At 41.6% G+C, this 23,559-nt stretch overlaps 1 protein-coding gene across 5 annotated transcripts in view; it reads right to left on the reverse strand.

The window, feature by feature from the left end:
• LOC136286846 (SAM and SH3 domain-containing protein 1-like) overlaps nucleotides 1-23,559 on the reverse strand; it is a 532,287-nt gene that overhangs the window by 21,409 nt on the left and 487,319 nt on the right. For 4 of the 5 annotated variants that reach the window (XM_066178880.1, XM_066178879.1, XM_066178883.1 and 1 more), the window contains exons 9-11: nucleotides 10,187-10,319; nucleotides 5,809-6,155; nucleotides 1,658-1,729 (exon numbers count right to left, since the gene is read on the reverse strand). In XM_066178880.1, coding sequence (XP_066034977.1) covers nucleotides 1,658-1,729; nucleotides 5,809-6,155; nucleotides 10,187-10,319 — 552 coding nt within the window. Of the gene's footprint in view, nucleotides 1-1,657; nucleotides 1,730-5,808; nucleotides 6,156-10,186; nucleotides 10,320-10,527; nucleotides 11,245-23,559 lie in introns of those variants that run through there. The other variant, XM_066178884.1, reaches the window with a different exon arrangement.

The following is a 23,559-nucleotide window of genomic DNA, read 5'->3' on the forward strand; positions in this document are numbered from 1 at the left end:
TATGTCACAAGTACTCAATTAACATGGATCAGCTGACGTTTTACCAAAATCGTATGGTTCAGTCCTTATTCAGACTGTCCAGGCAGGACATTAAACACAGTCTTACATTCTACTCTGTTTCAGGAACCACTGAGCAATGCAGCTCTATTAGATGTACTCCGGCATCCTCCATTGACAAGGGTGCATCAAAAATCACAGCACAAAAAAGGACTAAAATCCATCTGGCCAAAGAGATTGACTACTGAGTTTGGTCTCTGACTTGGTTAAATTTATCTACAAGAAGATAGCAAACCGTAAAATAAATGTACACTGTATTGTACATTAAAGATTTATCTTTTTTTCTACATTTATGTATGTTTTCTACTTCATCACTGTTCTTACAGGAGATTTCTCTGAAACTCAATTGATACTTCATTTCTGTCAATACGTTATTTTTCCCCTTAAAAGTTGTTCATAATTACAACTTCCTTGGTAATTTTGGTCTTTTACCAGAAATTAAGGACAGCTTTTTGCCTAATCTTTTTTGAAAAAAATACTTCTACTTAATGGACTTACATGTTTTCAAGAAAAAACCCTGTTTTGATCCACATATATTGTTCTAGTGCACTGCATCGCTCCCACCACTCATGCTTCCAGGGATAAATATAACATCTAGACTTCACACTTTCTTATATTAAAACACATCTGATCAAAATAAGTATCTGTGTTTAAAGATAAACACTGTAAGTTCAGAAGTTAATTTGTTTACTGATGCTGAAAATTGATGAGTAAAATAACCACCCACAGATTTAGCAAATTCAGAGGCAATTTATGATGTTAAAAAAATAAGGCAACAAAAAACATGTCCAAAAACCTCAGATGACATTAAAAAAATAAAATGCTAGCTTACAAAATGGTTGACAATTTAGACTTGATTTAAGTGGACAGAAAAGTTATCAGATACAATGCTGAAACAGAAAAGAAAAACATATATGGGCAAAAGGAAAAAATATGTTTGCAATTTCATTTGATATAATGTTCTGGCTCATTTCTGTTCTGTTATTTTTGGCCACAGACCAACCAACAGTAACAGTGGGATCAACATGAGTAACATGAAATGGAATTCTCAGGGGAGATGTGTTTTGTTTGTTTGTTTTTTTAAACACAAGAATGCTCTGAGATCAGTTGCACAGCACCCAGCACAATGGGATCCTGGTCTACTCCAGAGCTCTGAGATACAACAGGGAAAACCAATAATGAACTTCTCTACATAATGACTTCCATGAAAATAATTTGCAGATCTTCAGTGAAGTTAGCGTCATCATTCTAAATAGTAGATATTTTTACCAAGGAAGTATAGCAAGTACATGTTTTGCCTTGGGTGATGCTCTGAGGAAGTCAGATATAAGAATAGTCCACAGATGTGCCCCCAGATCTGTGCTTTGATGACTTTTTCCTACTTCTTTACACATACTGTATATAAATACTTATACACACATGAATATGGGTGGGTATGTTATTCTCAAAGCTAAGGAAGTTTGAGGTTAACAAAGATGCTCTGGTTTTTTTTTTGGATCCCCAAACTATTATTACAGACCAAAATTACACTTCAGTCTGTTATAACTCTGCTGTGCATTGCATTTTATGCTATTTCAAGTCTGCACCTTCTCAAACTCACCATTTGGTCAGAACTGTTTCCAATATGAAGGGAACGATTTGTCAAATCGAAGCCTCCAAAGCTACAGGTTCTCTGCAAAAAAACAAGGATAGATAGTTTTATCACCGTGATTAGCTCACTTAGAACATCTGTGATTTGGAGGACACCAATTAAAATACAAATGTCTGCAAACATGGAAAGAAACAAACAAACAAAGGGATGAGAGATTATAAATCAGGAAATCTGTTGTAAGGCAATATGAGTGTCTCTTTTCCAGAGGCAACTCCTTGGCCTAAAGTCTGCTGCTGTTGAGTCATCCACTGCCTACTCCTCTTTTTAAAAAGAAAAAAGACTTCTTGGTCTGAGGAAACTGCTGATCTTATGCATCAAGTTTTCCAAGGTGTTGGCAACTCCATCTCTTCACTCCCATCTGCCTTCATAAGTAAGTCCACAGCAGCACTGAAACAGAGAACCACGGATCTTCTAAATCTTCTAAAGCATTGAATAACCTACCTTCTGAACAGCTGCATTGGCTGCATTTCCACTGAAATACAGGGAATCACTGGAAGCCTAGTTAGGGAAGCCCTTGGTAAGAGGAGGGAAAAACCCAGTCCAGCTATCCATATGCATTGTGTCCCCAGAGACTCAGCAAATCCTGATTCCAGATTAGTCACTTCCAGCTTTTTCCTTGCAATCCAAGAGGTAATAAAACATGACCAATGAACAACCAGCTGCACAGTACTCAAGTAACTGGCCTTGGCAGAAGTCTCATGGGGCAATGCAGGGAAATGAAGATACGGCCATTACAATTAACTTCCACAACTTCTGTGCTCTGAGGGCGGTTTTGAAGACAGGCAGATGTTGACTATAAGTATTCTTTTCAGAGTCAGTTGAGACAAACAGGAGGCAGAAGGGTTTGTGAACTAAAAGTTCTCAGGGCCTGAACTACCCAACAGAGTAACTTCTAAGACACATTAAGAATCAATTAGGTGTTGATTAGGTATTGGCTCAGAGTTACAAAGGATTGTGAGTCAGTGAAAACCCACCACCTGAGAACTACCAGCCCGCTTCGTCTACTAGGAAGAAGCAAGCTGTATATACAAACTCTGACACTTAATAAACAATTACAAGAATTCATTCTTTTAAAGTAAATACTCTGCCTGTTCACCACTTAGAAGCAAACATATTAATAGCTTTTAAAAGGTTTTATTTCTAGCTTCTTGCTGCTTACACCAAACAAACTTGGATGACAGTTTTTGTACCTACTACAACTCTAGCAGAACTCCAAGCCACGTTTGTCTAGGCCCCAAACACATTAGAGACAATGCTGTGATATAGAATTATTTTTAATGTTTTTTTTTTTTTTTCCAGAGGGCAGTCTGACTATGGCACACGTTTTAAAAATTGTTTTTAGAAAACATTTGAGACCAACCACAAGTAATAAGATTGGTTTCTAAAGCACAGCATGTTTAGCAAGGAGTAATTTGGTCCTTCTGCGAAGAACCATTATAACTAATCCTACAGCGTTTGGTAATCCCAGCAATGAAGGGAAGACATCTGGAACTGCCCTGAGCAAACCTGTCTGTCAAACCAGTCAGAGCTCCTCCTAAAGTAGTCTTGGAGAGCAAAACAACTGTTGGTTAAAAGCTTCTGACTAAATGCACCTTATTAAGGATGCTTGTTGTTTCACTATGAACCTCCCCATACATTTAAAATTTAACTTCCACCTTCAGCTTCCAGTAGGGACCCTGGCAATACTGCAGCAAACAAAAGTTCTGTGGATGAGGAGAGGGATATTCAATGGAATGGCCATGCAATCAAAAGTATTATTCTTCTGGGAGAAAAGAAAAACTGATGCTATTTGAAAATTTCATGCATGTCCAGGCCACTGAAACAAATATAAATGACAAAAATGAATGGCAAGGCAAGACAGAGTGACCAATTCCACTGAATACAGAGGTATTGCAATTTCCCTGAGGTTGCAGCAAACAAACGTTAAGCGTTTCTAGGAAGGAGCAGCATTAGTTGAAGCTTGTCAGTTATTTGCGGTTTCAGGAAGAAGTGAATTGAAAAAGTTAGTAAGGGCAGCAGGTCTCCAACATTTATCCCATTCGAACAAGGCTGGAGAAGCAGCTGACTAAGAATTTCCTTAACTACAAAAAAACACTGTCCATTTCTTTAACTGTATCTCTGTGATTAAGCAAAGGTCGGTGCAGATAGTTTTCATAATGAAGTTACTATGGTGAGACAAGACTTACTTATTTGAAGACCTGAAGAGTTTGTTTCTGTCATCTGTATCACCAAGACAGTTTTAGAGAGTATTTTTAACTATGGGGCATCTCTCGAACATGCGAGTATGCTTTTTGCTTCAATATAACCTTATTATTCAACCCACAGAAGGATAAACAAGGTTTCTCCTGCCATTGTAATATCTTTAAAGGAAACAACATCTTCTGAGTATAATGTCTGTAGCAATAGACAGTATTCTGTGAAGGGCAGGTAAGCAGTCAATGCAGAAGAAACAGTAAAACTGCCAAGAGAGAATGTTCATGGTACTGGGTAGAAAAAAAAAAAAATCTGTATTTCGTGGCCAAAGAGCAAAAAGTGAACCATGAAGGCCTGGCCACCTCCCACAAGCTATTTAAGGAGACCACAGCTCTTATACCACTCTTATACCTTATATCAGAAGAAATTATGCAGAGACCTCTCAAAAAAACCCCGTTATTTAAGAGGAAAAGCTGTTTCTCCTGTATTGTTCTCTGGAATATCTTGCTTAATGTTACGGGTGCACTGCTGTTTCCATCCACTAAAGTAGGGAGGGAACACTGTCAACTAGACAAGACTAGCTGGCTCAGCTTTGGAGATCCGGCACCAAAGGCAAGTTCCTAGGAAACTCAGAATCATGGTTAATGGAACTGTCAAAACTGGGTCACATAACCAGGAAGCAGCTTTGGATTCCTCTGGAGTGTTCAAATCACTTAATTTCTTAGTGTAAGCACAGTTTCCTCTTTTGGCCACCCCTTGTTCCCTTTCTGTAATGCTCTGAGGGAAGATGCCACCTTCATTCCATGCTAGAAAGAAGGAGCAGTAGTGACAATTCTGATGGTGGTGAGCAGCAAGCAGGAGGACAGTGACTAATGCAAAAACTCTCTGTCTTTCTGCAGCTGTGCGTGTAAGGGAGAATACTGATTGGGTAAGTGAACTGATGAGATGCAATCAGAGAAGGGAAGGGCCAATTTAAGGCAATGACAGCTGAGGAGAAATAGAACACAGTTGAGTAACAACACTCCGTTACTCTGAAAATCTTGTTCATCTCTTGGTACCCCTTGAGGAGAATACTGACTTCCAAAGCATCATAAAGAATGTATTTATAGCATCTCAAACCTTCTCTGTTCACTGGTGATCTCCATTTCTGCACTAGGTGAATTAAAAAGGCAGAATTTTGTCATATTTTCTCTCTCTCACTGAATTATTCTGTACACACAGAAATGGCAGACTCAAAAAAACTCATCTCTGACAAGATTATCAAGCTCTTCCCTTATACCTGCATAGAAGTGCTTAAGAGTTTCTAATGGCAAAGAAAGCAGGAGCACTGGATTTTAGTTAAAAGTACAAAGCAGAAAGTGTTCACTGCAACCTCACAGAAACTGGAAGACCATCTTCATGGCGACTCTTTGACTCACAGACTTTTGGTGGATTCTCAAGAGAACCCTTTTAGTACAGCGATCCACTGTGGCAGCCCACTTCCTCTTGGCCTCCTCATCCTCCTCCAGCAGGCATCTCCTCAGGTCCTGCTTGTCGGCCTTGCTCAGGGTCCTGTCAGTAACGGGACGCACCAGCTGTGAGAGGTTGAGGTGACTGTACAGGCTTCTCTCCACCACATAGGTGATATTGAACTCGCTGACAGAGGTGCGCCCTCGGAGCCTTCTGTTTGGGAAGCCACAACCTCCACCCCCTTTCGTTTTGTGCCGCAGTAATTGTAGGTCGCAAGTTGCGGGGGATGCTCCTTTCCTAGCAGGGCGCTGGCAAAGAAAAGCTCTGGAACAGGAATAGTTAGTATCCATTTTCTTCAATCGGATCTGCTTCCTTACACTCTGAATCTCCTCCAGGGACACCAGAAGATGGTGCTTGTGCCTGTTGCTGTCATAAAAGCAAATGCTTTCTGTACTTACCCCGTGGCTCAGCGAGCCGAGGCTCTTCTTCATTTCCCCATCTGTCAAGGAGCGGCAAACTTTCTGGGACTTCTCCTCTTCTGGGTAAGAGAAAAATGTCCCGAGTTTCTTGGGAGGCTTGATAAGGCCACGGCTATCAGTTTTGCTGAAGGTCTTCACCAGCTTCCGGTTGGCTCCCCAAGTATCAAGACTGCTGGATGAGGGAGAAGTAGTGAGTGAGTCCGAGTCGTCCTCTGGCTGCTTTTCACAGGAGCTGTCAAAGTAGAATTGCTTCTTGTGAACTCCAGAGTAAAGTGCTGATTTGTCATCCAATATAGGAGAGTTGTCAAGTGAGTGCTCTTCCACACCTGCAGGGGACAAAAGCAGCACAATGCTTGTCATTGTTCATAATTCTCTAAGATGTTTCCCTGTAGAGTCTCACTGTATTTATTCGAGATGTCACCCACTTAAATTGGAATAAAACTATTTTAGATGTAAATTGCTCAGAAGTTATTTTTGAGTCAATAAACCTGAAGCAGTTCCTTCCATTTGTGAAGTGAGAATGCTGGGATTAGTTAACCCCAAACAGAATACAACATCCTGTAAGTAAACTCATCATTATTTCAAGTTTCTCTCTTTCATCTGCAGCTAAGACCACAGATGTTTTCCACTAACAACCCCTTAAAAGCTGGAGCTGGGATCTGTCTCATGTTTTTCTTCTGATACTTGCATATGATGCTCAGCTCTAGTGAGCTTATAATAGGTCAGATGCACACCTGAGTATTAAAACCCAAACAAGTACCTCTCAGGTCCATTTTTCCAATACCTAGTGCTCCTGTGGCTGCAGAAAGGAGTATTTTTTGCAGAAACTTATGGAGCTGAACTCCAGGATGAAATTTGAAGTTCTGGAGTTTTCATGGGGGAAGAGACACCAGTTTTAATCACACAGAATTTATTTAGCAGATGCAAAAACAAAGAAGTAGGTCAAACTGCAGATGTGCCAACTTCAACAGTGTCGTGGTAATGAAAGAAACACTTAGTTTTCACCAAATTTTTACAGAAAATATTTCACTGGAATATTTTGCAGCATAAATACTGGACATGGGCCAGGTTTCCTTTTTGGAGAGGAGAGGAGAGAAGAGAATAAAGAATTTGAAACTGCAATTCCTTTTAACATTTATCATATAAGAAACTTTTCTCTGGTGTTTTCTTTTGAGCAAAGTATAGGCACAGGTTTTAGATGTAGCAACAAGGTAAGAGTCAAAAAAAGTACATATCCTCCTCTGTCTCCCTGACAAATTTCACATCATTCATAGCTACGTATCACACACACAGACAAATATGATTGTATTTATTTCTTGCCAAAATAAATTTCTTAATGACCTAACTTTGCCTTCATCTTTGATTGTTTCCAGTCTTACAGCAGAGCTAAATTTGAACTATTACCAAAATATCTACAATTTACTAAACTGGCTCATTCAAGAACAAGGGACACCTTCACCTTTCACGATGACAGATTAGCAGCCCTGTACAGGATTCCTGCCTTACCTTCAGTCCACTCTGTTGGCAAAATATATTTGACATACATTTGTTGAAACCTAAGATCCTATTTTACTATGATAAAGCTCATCATGACATTGAAGGGATAGTGGATCACATCTGACATGCAACTTTCACTCTTGAGAAATTTTTGGGGGTAGGTCTGTAGACTGGAGTCTTGTTTTAGCATCACTTTCCCTGGACTGTCCAGCTTGCTCTTCTTCCCCTCCACATCTTAATTTGAACAGAAAATAGACATTCTCCTGGGACTGAGTACGTACTGATAAACAATTTTAGTCCACTATGTAAATATGTTTTTAAACAGCTTGTAAAATATGCATTGTGTGTGAACACTGTAACAGATGTTATTTGGAGTGAGTCCATGACACAAAGCCATAATGACACAGATGTAGATGTGATGCATTTTTAAGTGCTACATAAGAATGGTGCCCAGGAATTAGGAAGTTTCAGTTATTTGGCTCACTTAGAAGCAGATTAAGACAAAATACACATGGATTCAGATATTGGCAAATTCTAGTGAGTATCAGCTCAGCCAAATGTATATTCATTGTGATAACAGAGTCAGTAATAGAAATGTGGGAGAAGAATCTGAGACTAGTGTGCTTTTCTTTAAAATCTACAGGAACACAGAAGGGAAATCTGGCAAAGCTGCTCTTTGTGAAGAAATTTTTGAGTAGGATTATGCAGAATCTTTCTTCCAGGAAACTGCATGTCAGTTTTCAAAATGAGTCTACCCTTACACTATACTAAAGGCTGTTGAACATTAATGAATTTATTTAAATTGTACTGATGTTACTCAATCAATTATTATAGCCAACTCCCTAAAACATAATCACTACGATTTCACATTACTTCACATTCACAACACAGATTCAAAGAACCACAGCAAACAGCTCAAAAATCGATACAGTCAACTGCAGGTAACTTGGAAAGCCAGACACCATTCTGAAATCTGATCACCCTATTTTTGTGATCTTGCACAGCCCTCTGACATATCCAATTGGGAATACAGACCTGTATTATGAGAGACTGGGATGGAAAACATTTATGAAGCACTTTTAATTTGCCATATGAAAATTTGGGTATCGAATTTCCTGAAAGAAAAGTCATAGACATCTACTGCTAAGGTAGACTTGGCTACTTAGGGGGCCTTCCAGTTATACAGAAGTTATGCAGAGTTAATTCATGTTGTTATTTAGCAATAACTGGTTCTGCCATCAAGTTTTCCAAGAGTGACTCTACAAAGAAACTCCACAGTGATAAAGTAATCAGAGAAGCCTAGAGAAGACAGACAGCTTATGGAAAAAGAAGGAAGGAGAACAAACTTTTTTTATAGATATACAATTGCTAGTTCAGTGCTTTTTCTGCAGGGGGCAGGGGTGGAAAAACTCAATGGAAACAGAAACCCTGGAAGGAGTGGCATGCTTAAGTGAAAGACTGAGGAAAAAAAGGAAATGAGGAGGTAAAACACTGCAAGAGAGGATACAGAGAGCAAGACAGACACTTAATACACTGAAGAGAAAGTCTGGTCCAAATGCAGGAAGGCGTCTGCATGCCCAGCAGCCCCTGAGCTGCCTGCTGCTGCATCTGCTCCCATCCCTGGAGCCTCCTCCTGATTGCTCCCTGCAGCTTTTCTCAGACTCCTGGGGAGAGGAGGAGGAGGAGGTAGGACTGGCTTCTCTGAGGACCATCTTTTCCCAGAACAGTGGAAAAATAGTCCTATTTTGTTTGTCCCATCTCAAAATCCACAGTTTTGTTTCCAAGGTATCCCAGCTTTATGCTCACCATATGAGGTGATAAAACCCTTCCAGACAGAGACAGCTGCCCGTTCCAGAGCTCTAGACTGCCTGTGCCTTTCACACCAGCCAGTAACACCATCCATAATGTAGGAGAGGCAGGCTAGATCACAGATCTGCCAGCAGCTTCCTGCCACATACGCAAGATGCACGTGTTCCCCTTAAATGCACTAGGAAAGAATCACAATACTGCTCAGCTCACTGCAGAGCTGAGGGGAATTGGCATACAATGCTGAGAAGGCCACCAAGATAGAGAGGTGCCCACAATTCCAGTAAGGACTCAAGCATAGCTGTGCAGAGAGGCTCCTGAGGATCAGGCTCCATTAATCTGAGTGCTCTCACATGCATACAGGTCATCTGGAGTTAACGCTGCAGCATGGTGTTACCAGGGCCTGAACTCTGCTTCCCTTTCGCCACCCTCCTCCTTCTCCTCCTCCCTTCTCTCCCCCTCTCTGTAGGGAGCAGAGCTCATTCAGAAGCCAAATCCAGACAGGATCCCCCCCAAGTAAAAGTCACGAGGCAGTCTCTATCCCACATGAATGTCTGATAGAGGTTCTGTATTTTTGCCACAGGGTGATGCCATGTGGTTCAACTGCACCACCAGCCAGCTGCTACCCTCCCAAAATGAGCAGGAGTCTCACCTGTGTACCACCCAGGGCCTGGGAGGAGGGAGCAGTGTGGTAATGGCTCCACTTACCTCCTTGCTGAGCTTGTGGGGCAGCTGGCTGGGATTGCTCCCAGCAATGCTCCTTCCCTCCCAGCATGGGGCATAAAACATAAGCCAATTTCTAATCTCTTAATGAGGGGCTCTCCAGCGCTGCTCTGAGAATACCAGATCAGCAGTAACCACGTTCTAGGCTGTCACTTTCCCCCTTCTAAAGCATGAAAATTCAATAACCTAAGGCATGCACAATAGACAAGGCAGTTGTTCCTATCATCTCTTAGGAATACTCCACCCCTCCTTCCCCCAGCCCTCCACTTTTTGTCCCCTCTCAACAGAAACATGGACTCACGCAAACGGTTTTAACCATGTTGCTTTTTACCTTCTGTGCTGGGTTTTTTCATTTCTTCAACTCTTATGAGTTTCTTCCTGACTCTGCGAGTAGAATTCACCAGCTTGTGCAACCTCTTAAACTTCACCGACTCCTCTGTTTCATCATCGGATTGTTCTCTTGACTGGCAAAGAAACAAAGGGAATATTAATAAAGCAGTAGTTCCACGGCTTGCTCCTTCAAGTTAAGTTAACCCAGCTCATCTGCTGCGTTCTGTCAATGCAGCTCTGTAACTGATGTTATATTTTCAGCTCGAGTCAGAGAGACACATTTAAATTACTGAGGGTTTTCTTGTTTTCTTTTTTTTTTCTTTTTGTAAAAGCATGACATACCATTTTGATTTCTAAATCTGTGCAACGTAAGATCCTAGGCACTGAAATGCATTCCTGCCCTTGTCTTTCTTCACATGCATTGTGTAATAACTACTTCCACGTCCTCTTCCAGTATGTTTCAGGCAGGGCTCTTTTCCAGGGTTCTTCTTACCATACCAGTTATACTCCCGTGGTTTAGTCAGTCCCTGGTCTGTGTGGCATCTCAGAACTTGCTGTTTAAACCTGGTTATAAACAGCTTTTCCAAACTGAAGCTCTGTCACTGACGACTTCTCTTTTTTTCCTCCCAGTCTTCCCAGAAAATCAAAAACAGCAGCACAAGAAAGGGATGGGAAGGAAAGGAAGGAGGAGACCTCATCTGCCTCACTCACGGACTGCCACAGCTACAAAATATTCCCTTCCTCCTCCCTGCTCCTTACACTCCTCCTGAAGGCTCTCGAGGCTGGAGTTAAGATGGACAGAGCATTCCTCCAGCACTGACCAAGGGAAAACTCTGACCTTTTCAGATATACAGTGCAGTCCATATTCCCCAGCATCCCGTTTCGTTTTGCATCTGATCCAGTATGCTCAGTTCCAGCTGTTTTCCCTCAAGTATCAAACATTACAGAGACAAAAAAAAATTCCCTTCTCTCCAGCAGCAGTGACACAACAAGCTGAAACAATCCATTCCTTGTGAACCAGAAGACAACTTCGATTTTCGAGCCAGATCCAATGTTCAACGTGCTACTTCCTCTGTTTTAATCAGTTCAGAATGTGGAAGGCGGCGGGGGGAAGGGCAGGGAATGGGAGAGGAGAGGAGGCCGGCAGGGCTCTCTGGCTTGGCCAGGACAGCCCTGGCATCCTGCGCTGCTGCACATTCCTGCACACAGCACAGGCTCCAGCTGGAGTGCGGTATGGATCGTATACCTTACTTTGTTTGCACTCGTAGTCCCAGCCAATTCACAGCATTCCTAATGGTCAGCTCTAAAAACCCTCATGCAACTTCCTGTCAGTGCAGCTATCTGCGTTTCCACAGTGCGCTCATCCTTTTTTCTCCTTCTCCTCAATTAAACTTTTAAAAATAAAGATCCCCAAGAGATGCAAGCCAAGTAAAAACAAACAAACAAAAAAAAAGCCATCCCCTTCTCTTCCCGGCAAAAATGCTGTCTGCTTATCTGGAGGATGCATAAAAAAGGCCAAACATAAAAAATGCTTTCTACTTTTGTAGTGCACTTAAATACCAGGATGAGGTACTACAGGCAGATGCCATGGGACACCAATTGACACCAATTAGCAGCTGCACTGGAATGCTTCCAAAGGCATACAGAGTGCCTGACAGAGCCAGGGCAGCTCTAAAAGCCTACCTCCCAGGCATACACCTCACAAGGGCCCCAGAACCACACCAGAGCAAACTTCAACAAATTTCTGCAAGGGCACTGTCCATTACCAGTTTTCCACAAACTTGGCATTACTCCAAAATAAGGAAGAATACCAAACTGACCACATACGGCAGTAGGAATTGTCATTCTATCATCCAAGAATTGCACAAATGTGTTTATTGTGGTTCCAGACTGACTAGGTAATTAACAAACTTCCTTCGGGAAAAATAGGACTGTAAAGAGTATCAGGGTTGTTTACATCAAGTAAATTAGGCAACAACATGAGCATTAATTCAGAGATTATGCCTAGGAAAACTTAGTGATATGTCAAGCCAGACAGACACATTTAGATAAGATGATGAATGGATTATTGACTCTAATCAAGAAGTTCAGTCAAGACTTCTTGGGCCATTAAGTGCATCCTGGCAAGCAACCATCATGCATATTCTGCACTCAAGAGTTGTTTATTTTAAATGCAATTACTCTAGGGGATTGCTTTTCATCATTACTTTTCGTACACCCTCAGTTTGCAAGACTACTGTTTTTGAAACTCTGAGCTCTGTAAGACTCAGAGAACAGCTCGCACCTGGTCCTCCCACTCAGGATTTCATTGAAGAATAAACAGCTAGTCCTACCTTGCACCACTGATATCTGATAAGGAACTGGGCCCCCTCAGGGTAAATGAAGACTCAACAACAACAACAACAACAATGACAACAACGAATAAAGAGCTTATACAATGTCTGACATTTGCATTCACAAGTACCACAGCAAAAGCAAGTGTCAAAATAGCCTCAGCACAAGGTACTGAAATCAAACCCAAGTGGGTGGCATGGAGGGTGCTCACCATACTTCAAAATAAATAACATCCAATCACAATTAAGTGCCAGCTGCTTTTCCCCAATGCTTCAGGACTCCTAGAAGCCTTTTGAGCTGGGGTCCTCCACAAGCAGCAACAGATCCTTTTTATCACCAGTGCTTTGCAGGTAGGCGAGAACAGGCTGTGCTTTATGGGTAAATGACAGACAAACACAGTCTCCCTCCAGAAGCCTACTTCTATCATACCAGGTAGGATGTGCCAGAGAAATCTTCTGCAGCAAAAAAGGATGGACAGTAAGTTTATGCAAAAAGGCCTAAAAATTGTGACTACACCAGTGGTGCTGCTCAGGAAACTTCATTGTCAAATAATGCCAATTCCTTGAAAATGAATGCATTTTCAAAAAGGGTTACTCTTCACTTGCTTCCTGTTTTTGAATCAACTTTTTAAGAAAGGCCTTGGAATTATCAAAAGTTTCCACTTTGGCACATGGGAAACAGAGCTTAATGTTCCAGCTCAAGCAATGAGCTTTTACAGCTAATATTAAACAGAAAACAGAAATGTAAAGCATTCAGGCCATAACTGACATATTTGGAAATCATTGAACTCCCATGCTTTGACTTCCTCAATCCACACTACTCACCCCTCTTTCATGGTGACCAAATTGCTTTTTTTGGTAGCTGTCCCTGACTTCAGATGGCAAAATTACCCCAATGTCCCCACAGCATGGCAGGCTGGGCAAATGGCTTTCTGGACAGCTCTAGCAGCAAGGCCTTGGCACAGGGCTTGGATGTAGTCAGCTGACAGCCCCCTCCTGCTCTCTTCCCCCTCCACAGGCACTCCAGAGTGCTGCAGCACTGCAGAAGGGTAGACAAGGTCTGTTACAGAGAGGATGTGTTTGCAAGATGCTCAGCCAGAGGCTCTCCAGCACCGGAGGAGTCCATGCTGCACCCTGTCCACCAATGGCTCCTGGCCCGTGGCACACGGCTCTTCCACCAGGCCAAGCCTCGGCGTCCTCAACGAGCTGATGAAACAGGCAGAGCCCCTCCAGCTCCCAGTGCCCCTGTGCACAGCCAAGGCAGGCCTCTCCCTGTGCCCTCAAGGGGACAACAAACAGATTTGCAGTACTGCAAATAGGAACAACTTAACTTCCATCTCCTCCGCTCCAAATTTTTCCATCCGAAAGCCCATATGGCTCAACTTTTAATTACTTTGGCTAATGCTGTATGTAGTAACTCTGTGGTGAATGCTTAAGTGTTTCATTTCTGGTTTCCAGGGCAACATTACATCAGATTGCAGACAGCTGGCTCCACAGCCCTGAACCATAGCAAATCGGCCAAAGCTGATGCACAAACCCCGCGCTGGTAGGAAGCGAGCGCAGGGCTCGGCCGGGCTGCCGGGAGCCGGCGCAGCCCGCGGGGCCCCTCGGCGGGGTCGGCCGGGCGGGGCCGCCCTTCCCCGCGCCTTGGAGCAAGTGCATCCCGCATCTGCGATGCTCTCACGGCGCGGAAACCCGCCAGCTCCGAGAGCTTGGCTGCACAAACGCGCGAAGGGCTGCAGGGAAACGGGGAATATATTAACAGCATCTGGAAATACCGAGAACTGCATGCAGAGGACTGCAACCACCACGTACCACACGGCTGGAAAACTACAGAGAGGCCATACCCACTGACCAGCTTTTCGCTGCAAACAAATGCGGTCACAAACAATGAAGACGCTCTCAAATCCAGAAGAAATAAATCCTCTCTGCCACCTCTCGCATCCCTTCACCTTGGAAAACTCCCTACTTTGTGCACCTCCAAAGGCCACGCTTTGCATCACCTCATTTGTAAGATCAAAGTAAAGAACTTTACATTCAGGAACAAATAGGAAATTAGCACATGTTCTCTGACGCTCTAGGACCTCTCTACAGTTCTGCTCCAGGCACTCTTTTCACTTTTTCTCCTGCTTTTCTCACGCAGGCTCTTTGCGGCTGCTTGTTCGGGAGGCAGGGCACACGCCTTGCTCTGCTGCTCTCTAACATCCAGCCCATTTCACACGCCACAGAAATAACAATCTTAACCTCTCTCTTTGAATTAGTGCTTCACAGAGAGAGAGGACTAACATTTATTAGCGTTCTTGGAATTAATTGGCAAAATGTAAACCAGAAGTAAGTAGCTGGCTTTTGACAGGACTATGTTTGGAAACACTTCAGGGTTATAGCAGCAGCCCTTAAAACACAGGCAAAGCTTGGTAGCCATGTCCCAATAAAAACGTGTAAGAAACACTAGGACAACATCCAGTTCAAGCTATCATAACTGATTAATTTGCTTCAGCTCCAGAGAAAATGCCAAGCACATGTGACTTTTACATGAGCCCTGTGAAGCCATTAAGAGAGATGTTAAAATTTTACATTTCGCTTTATGCCCAGTAATAGTTCAGCCCCAAAGTGAAATCTCTAGGAAACCTTCCATCTAAGAAAAAAGGAAATCTTTTAATACCTGATTAAACTTAATCTGCAATTCTTTTTCACTATCAGACAATTCTTGTTCAGCAAAGTGGGGCAAAAAATCACATTTAGATTCACAGACACATCACATCACATCCCCAAGCCCTGGCTAGCTCACCTCAGAACGACATGCTCTATAGTAAATGCAAAGAGACTTTGCTGTTCCCTTTAGGAGATGTGGCTACACGTGTCCTTTCTTCTTTCTAACAGGCTTTCCATCTGCCAAAAATCCCAACCATTCTAACTTTAAAAAGTTTTTTATTAAAGATATCTGGATAAAGTCAGAGACAGGAAAATAGGACAGAAAAGAACTTAAAAGCCCAAGGAAAGGAAAAGGAAAACTGAGAAAAGCTATGCATGCTGTGCTGCGCCTAAGAATAACCACAAAAGCCTTTTCTCTTTCTCCCTCTCTGTAACAGGAGGCACATCCTCTCCACATCATGCTACATGCTCAGTGACTTACCAGCTTCGGCATTTATAGGCCTAAAGCTCAGTTTCGAGTATTTTCCCCCGAGTCCTCAACCGCTGTCAGCTTTGTAACCCTAAAGTTTAGGAGCAGACACTTCTTCTTAAGTATTGAATTTGCTCGGAATCCTGCACACAAAATGCCTCTTCTCTCAAGTTACATTATCAGACACCAAACTGGCTCCGATTCCAGTGCTGAATATGTAAAGAAAAAAGCGTGATGCTGGACTCAATTAGCTGTTTTCTGCTCACTGATTGATTCCCCTAGTTACTCGCTAGCTGCATAACTTGCAAGAAAGGCATAAGTCATCAGCTCTAAGCAAATCTTCTATTCACCACAAGGAAAAAAGGGAGTGTTGTACATGGCAAACAATCCCTGTTTTCACTGATGAAGGCTTGCTGACCTCTTGCTGGCCTCCAGTTCCTTAATTACTGTCTATGGAATTTCAGTGAAAGAAAAAATACAGAGAATCTCTGCAAAGCCAGGACCAAGAGTGACCCTCAAACAACACCACTAGAGTGGAGGCTGTCCCTATAGGAAATATAACTTAAATCCTTTACCAAGCTTTTTTTATTTTCTCATTTTTAATTCATTTGACAGAAATCCCTGGAGAATTTCCCCTTATAAAGGGCTAATTTGAAAGAAAAATAAACCTTGCTTACATGTTTTTTAGCTTAGTGAACTTAGATATTTTTTTGATCTTTCCCCTCAGTTTCAGTGCTAGAAAACAACATGAATAAGAACTGGAAAGAGAAATGCTGGTCCAGAAGTGGTGGCTTTATGCAGGATTTTAGTGTGACTTTCAACTTCTCTGCCTAGGCTGGGCTCTGATCTCCCTTCCTAAGAAACAGGCTCTGAGATGCACAAGTAAGTTGGCATTCCTTTTACAGGCAACCACATTTTATATGAAACCTCACAAAAAATCCAGAACTAGGATATTTCTTCTCAGAGCACATGACAACAAGGACCAAAATTGCTGCTTATTGCGAACACTGCTATCCAGGGGTGGAAAGCAGTAGCAAAGGCAACAACAGCAACCTCTTTGAGCCAGGGAAGATTCCTCTTTATCAGGACCACACTATCAGTGGCCTGTTAATCTGGATTCACTGCAAATCAATCACATCATGAAATCATAGTTGGACTAAACATCCTTTGATGACTGGCTGATTTTAATGAGCCCCCCAGTCAAATAGCCTTTTCCAATTTCTCCACCTTTGGACTAGTGACTGTACACAGCTTTTCTACTCCCTAGTGGCCATGTAAACTAGATTTACTAGTGTGCTGTAACTGGGTTCTTACCCCTGAATTACTTCAGCCTCAAAACTCTGATGTAAAGCCCTGCGGAAAATTCTAAGCTTCAGATAAAACCAGCTAGTGTTCTCCAGTTTCAATAACATACAAGTCCACATCAAGTGAAACATGACAGCAACTTCCTTGAAATGTATCCCAGATTCCCTTAAAAGTTCATGGCCATGAGTGAAACTGATCTAAGTCTGGGGCTTTGCAACTTGAGTTTTGAAGGTTTTGGGTTTCATTAAGAAAGCTTCACAGACCTCTAATCCTTGCAGAGGCTGTTTATAGAAAACTGCATGAAACTAAGATGTGCTAATCTGCATCATATCCTGAAGTTACCAATAATGGCCCCCAAAATTTTAAAGAAAATTAACAGAGGTCATAATTTTTTTTTTTTTTTTTTTTTTTTTTTTTTTTTTTTTTTTTTTTGCCAAGAGCACAAATTCCAAGGGCTGTGCATGTCTAAAATGTGCAGTGTCAGCCCCCATAAGTAACCACGTCTGGGTTTGGTCTGTGATTACTTATAAGAAAATCAAAGGAGTATCCAATGGCTACTTTGGTGAGAGATATATTACACATTAGCTGGTGACGACACGGCTTGCTGAAATTAGTGGGAAATATTTGTCATAAGTAACAAGAGCATAAAAGTTTAATTCTCCCAGGAGGTCTGTCTTGATACAAGAATAGCTGCTTAGGCAAATTCCTAGCTGTTAACTGTTTCCAGGTTTTAGTTTAATTTTGAGAATCACATTGCTGACACATTTCCTCATGGTGAAGTGCTTCTCTCACTGATTAGCATAATTAATTTTAATGACATTACAACTGTACTCATGTACCACTTGTCACAGGTATATGTAGCAGAATGAAGGTCAGTATTACATTATTTTGTACCTGTTACAATGCAACATTCTTTTGCAATTCTCCCGCAGACTTCTCTATACATGGAAACAAAAGTCTTTAACAGGACTCTCTCAACTGAATCTTATGTTTTGGCAAGGCTGAGAAGATCCAGAGAGAATTCCTATTCTTTGGCATAGGCTGTACTATTAAAGAATGGAATATTCCACTGGTGTTGGAAATCCACCTCTCAGCTGCTTGGAAAACCAAAGGTGAAAGAGCAATACATGAAACACAGCAAAATTCATATCAGAGAAACAAAGGAAAAGAATGAGAGCCATTTAGTGAAGGCTGTAGTAACTTAAATTACATTCTTATAGTACTTTCAAATAATCAGGCTGTTAATGTTACCATCCAAAGTATGAGGAAGGAAACACCAGCATCGGGGAAGGGGCACAAGTGGTAACCAATGAGAGGGCAATTAAAATTTTCTGTTGTATCACAAGTAAAGATTATTCAGCCTGTGTCTGCCTAACAGGGCAGTGAAACACATGGCTTTTGAGATTCCTAATTTTTGATCTGAGCACAGCTTTGTTTTAATTTGATTGGCTTGTTCTCAGAAAAGATGAAGGCAGGGAAACCACGTTATGGATTATAGCATCTCCTGCTGGCTGATGCTTGGAGAACAGGAAAAAGCTGGTACCACCCCCTCACCCTCTAGGTAATAAGGCAGAAAAATTAGGCAGCTGACAAAAGGGAAAAATGGTATAAAAAGTGAACTAGTATGTTAGAATGAGTATTAATCCGCTTTTCCACCTCCCATCCTCCTCAAACACATGGCCAAATATTTTGCAATAAAGTCAATAGGGCTTGTCTGAATGCAGGCAAACAGAAGTGGTTATGAACACGCCTAACTGCAACCACTGCTTGGGTGTTACTGTAAGCTCTGAGTCATGACAGAAGGAAGATTTTTCTCAGAGACTTTACAACAGACTAACTACGGGAAAACTCCTGCTGGCAGTGAGCAGGAGGTTTACTTGAGCTACATTACTGCCAGCTGCTCAGTACAATCCTATGGTGACAATGTTTTATTCTGAATAATTTTCAGCAGTTTCTCTTGCAAATTCTGAAGTGTTCTGGAAAATTTCAGAAAAAAATAGGTAAAAAACTCCTTGGAGTGTTCTACAAAACCAAATACAAACACATCACTGGTCTCTTGCTTTGCTATCATCACTCCCCAGCACTGACCTTACTTTGGGTTGTGTCATGGGAACTGTAATGATTTGCACTTCTCTCATGAAGGTTTTTGTGTTACTGTATCCATGGGAATTCCTGCTCTTATGCATAGATAGAGAGAGGGGAAAGATTGTAACAAAATATGCTGTAATTCTTCAGCTACCAGCTTTCACCTAGAGGTGCTGGATACCATCCCTGTGATCAGTGGAAAAGGAGGGCAGCCAATGCTTTCCAGTACAGGTCCCTGTGACAGGCACACAGCGTGGGAACTCATCACAACCATTTTGAAGCATGTCTTATTATAGGTTCTTTTTCATCATAACTGTTACTAAGCACTGACAGTATCACAGGAATTTGGGTAGTAATAATAAATACAGCATCCAGTACAACGAGGCACATTGGTGCCTTTCAGGAAACCTTAACAGAAATTGGGTCGCTAGATTCTTTGGAGCAAAGATGAAAGCTCTGCATTCATTCCCAGCCATGCTCAGCAGCAGTTTCCCTCTATAACTTGAAAGAGCATGCAGGGCCTGGAGGCAGCAACAAGTTCCCCAAGAAGAACTGAAACACAGAAACATCCTCTTCTACCCTTCAGCCTCTCATGGAAAAGAAACCTTACCAAAAACGGTGAGTCCTGGGATAACAGCAAACCAGGGCTAACTTCAAAATATCCACATTGCTTCAAATTAAATACTACTGTTGAAAAGAAAACAAACCTTATCATATTCTAGTCTCCATAGATACTCAATGCTGATTCCCAAGATATGTTGACTGAGCTTATTTCTGACAAATTAAACTGACTATACCAAAATAAGGACTTTTTCCTGTTTACACTAACAGTCCTGTATTATGAGCAATAATAATGTCAACCAATGGTTAAAAATTTTAAGAAACCAACACTTCTATGAATAAAAATCAATTTAAAAATAGCTGAATTTAGAAAGCATCCACATACTGAGATACAGCACAATGCTGAATAATGCGGATTTGTTGTAATTATGCTTAGATTTATTCTTGAGGTAATTGGTGCTACAGAAGTTGCACTTTCATTATTTCTTTTCTTCCTATGCTTCACACTTACCAAACAACACAGTAATGACTGTCATGAGTCAGAGATAATTATGTCAGACTTAATCTTTTGTCAGAGTCAGGTTTGTGCCATGGGTAACACAATCCTAATTCAACAGCTTCAGCATTTCTGGGACTGAAATGAATACAACACAAAGTCCATTCTCATCTGTTACTCCACCTTTGATGCCTGTAGCAGACACAAACCCAATTCTGCAAAGCCTTTTCAGCTTTTAGCCCTATTTAACCACTTGTTAAAAAAACCCCCAACCATTATAGTAACGCCAGGAATAACAAATTATTATCTCAGTTCAGCTAGAGCTATTGCTGTGTGGACTCAATGGACTGCCATCTGTTAAGAAATGCATCTACAGAAGACAGAAAAGAGAGGCGACACAGGTGGGAATTATTCCCAACATCAGCCTTACGGCAGATGCAGACGTGCACAGCACACTTACAGGTCTGCACCACTGCTGCCACTTTCCTCAGAGAAAACAAATGGGGTGCCAGTTTCCTACTGCTAATGATCCTGGGAAAACAAGTGTTGGGAGGGCAGGGATGTAAAACAGCACTGCAGGCCCCCCCACTGCCCATGCGTGGGCCATGTTGTTGGAGGGAGATGCTGCTTTTGTTCTTCCCCTTCAGAAATATTCTCCTTTCTCCTGAGGCTGCTAAGGCACATCTGGTGGGAGGGGTGGGGGGGTGGGTGATGTCAGACAAGCATGGCACAGCTCACTGTAGCACCTTTCAAATGAAGGTCAGCTATACTACCTGGAAGTTTGCTGGGTGGCTGAGCATTATCTGCTGATCAAAACCAAAATACAGAAGATGAGACCAACAAACCAGTTTAGTCCAGAGATAATTACAACTTCATTTAACCTGCATCCACAGGAACTGTCAGTGAAGTTAATTAGTTGTTTGCGTCAGTGTCAGCACATGTATGATACACACTTCTATCACAAGCTCCCTTGTGCTTCTCTCCCTCTCTCCAGTCTGGCATGAAACACGGCAACTGGTACAATTAGTAGTCTTTAGCAGAGGACAAAGGAAAAAACTGACTGACACACTGAACATACTGACTTCTCATGCTGGTTCTCCAAGCTGGGCTGGAGCCATACCAGCAAGGGCTCTGGGGATGAAGCAGCCCCATTTTAGATGAACTGAGCATGTCAGCCCCCAAAAGTTATCAAACGCTCTTCTATCTTTAAGAAGCATAAAAGGCACCTCAGTGTAAAGAAGGAATGTGAGACAATTTTGAAGTCCTCTCTTTCCCTGGACTTTCTGACTCCTGAGGACAAATAGGGCCTTATCTACAATCCAGAAAGGGATCCATTTGTAATCTGCACCTGCTTTACATCCCAATGCTTGGCACAAGGCAATGAAAGCTTGTCTAGTGTTACTGTGAACTGCCTTCATTGCAGCAGAGATGAAACATAAATATTCAGAAATAAACTTGTAAGAAAATGATGAGGCGTTTTAGAGCTTTGATACGTCGGAATAAAAACAGTTTCAACTGCATACCCACATTAGCAAATAAAGAACACACATATATTGCTGAAACAAGGGGACCACAGTAGTGAGACTGAAAGCTAAAAACTGCTCTAAAGTGGCAAAGAACCAAGTCACCTACTGACTTGGCAAGGCTTTTGTTTGTTTATTTGTTTCTTAACAACAAACAAACAGGACATACAATTAACAGCACAGCAATGACATGGGGCTGCCTCCCTTGGGATGCTGACTTTTCTACTCCTCACTCCTTTGTGGTTCATCTTTAGGGTTTAGCTTTGTTAAGGGTATGAAACACAAGTTTCCATTTCCTGTTACAGTAATTTAAAAGAAGAGAACCTGGAAAAACAGAATCCTCAAATCAATCTTTAAAATGTGAATCTTTTAAATCAACACCAGTTATGTTAGTCATAAACACATGATAGCTATAAAAGCTTTTTTTTAAAAGTGGTCTTTTCCTAGAAAGGAAAACAATAACTAACAATATATGCACTTTAGATATCATTTGTATGCTGTGGGCAGAGCTAACTTGAAAGGAAAAGATTACTTTAAACCTTAGAACACTCCAGACATTCTGCCTTCATTCTTAGATTCCCTCCTTGCCTAGATTCTAACTTGTTTTCATTTTGTTTACAAAATGATCACATTGTTTCATTAAAAACTGCCTAGTAACAACTTGGCTGTGAGACTGAAAAAAAAATAAATAAATTAAAAAAGCAAACAGAACCAGAAAAACCATTGCCCAAGGACTTCAAATTCAAACCAGAAATGTTTATTTCAGGGACTTCTATTTCCAGTTGCTTTCTGAGTATAAGGCAGTGGGCTACCTGAAAGTATGTTTTTAATATATGGAAAACTATCTTTACATCATGGCCTATATAAAATGAGTGGGGTAATTTTAAATTGAGGTTCCAAATAAGCAGAGTACAAGTCTCATAAATGGCACTGAAACGCAAACCATTTGGGAAAGAAAGGGCTTGAAAACAGATTTGTCTTTGCATGTCTCCGAAGCTGGTCATTTCAGATTGGTAGAGAGGTCCTTTGGCAAAAAAGTCTGAGTGAGCACATATCCTCTCTCTAGACATATCCGATACTTTTCATTGTTTGTTTTTCCCTTTTGTCAATTACAGCCCAAAGTCTTTCACCCCAGTTAACCCCAGTTTCATTCTTGTCCACAAAAAAAAACAGTCAAGCTGAGTTTTGCTCTAACATGAAGTTTCATTTCTGCAGATGATTCTCTTTTCCCTTGAAGGCAAGCAGTTTCACAGCTTCTGTTAAAGGCAACCAGGACAAAAATCAGGAGTGAGGGCAAAAATCTTGAGAATTATCTACAGTGACTGAATAGAGATGCCCCACTGAAGTTAGTAGAAAGTTGGTTCAAATCCTACGAGAACAGCAGAGAGAGGCAACCAAGCTCTCGGTTCAAAGTCCAAAGATGGCTTAGGAAAACAATTTTAGAGAAAAGGTGCCAAGTCATTCCATTAGGGCAGAAATACTGAATCATGTTCAGTCCTCAGAGATACACACAGCTTTCAGTAATTCAACACAAGCGTAAACCACTAGCAGAAGATGTAAGAGAGAAGTTCAGTATCCTTCTGAGATTTGACCACGGAAAATGAGAGTTTTGAGGGGCTTATGCTATAGGTATCCTGGACAAAAGCCTTTAAAGAAGGGAAAGTTCAAGCTATAAATACTAACGAGGAAAAGATCAAGACATCTTTCAGCTGGCTAAATAATCAGTTCGGTAGAGTCTGGATCCTTCCTTCCCTATTCTTTGCACATTTTTGATATACCAGACCAGAGGATAAGGCAACATCAGTTCTCCTCTGCTCCAGTGTAACTAAAGATGGGCATATTTTTTTGAACACAACAAACTCTTTCTCTACCACCAAATATGTTAAACATCTCATAAAATGACATTGCATTCCTTTTTTCATTTAGGAAAGGAGGAGCTAACCGGCTGCT

The sequence above is a fragment of the Chamaea fasciata genome, unplaced genomic scaffold (genome assembly GCF_029207755.1).
Source record: "Chamaea fasciata isolate MVZ Bird 193981 ecotype frontalis unplaced genomic scaffold, bChaFas1.0.hap1 SCAF_3, whole genome shotgun sequence".
NCBI classification, from domain to species: Eukaryota; Metazoa; Chordata; class Aves; order Passeriformes; family Sylviidae; genus Chamaea; species Chamaea fasciata.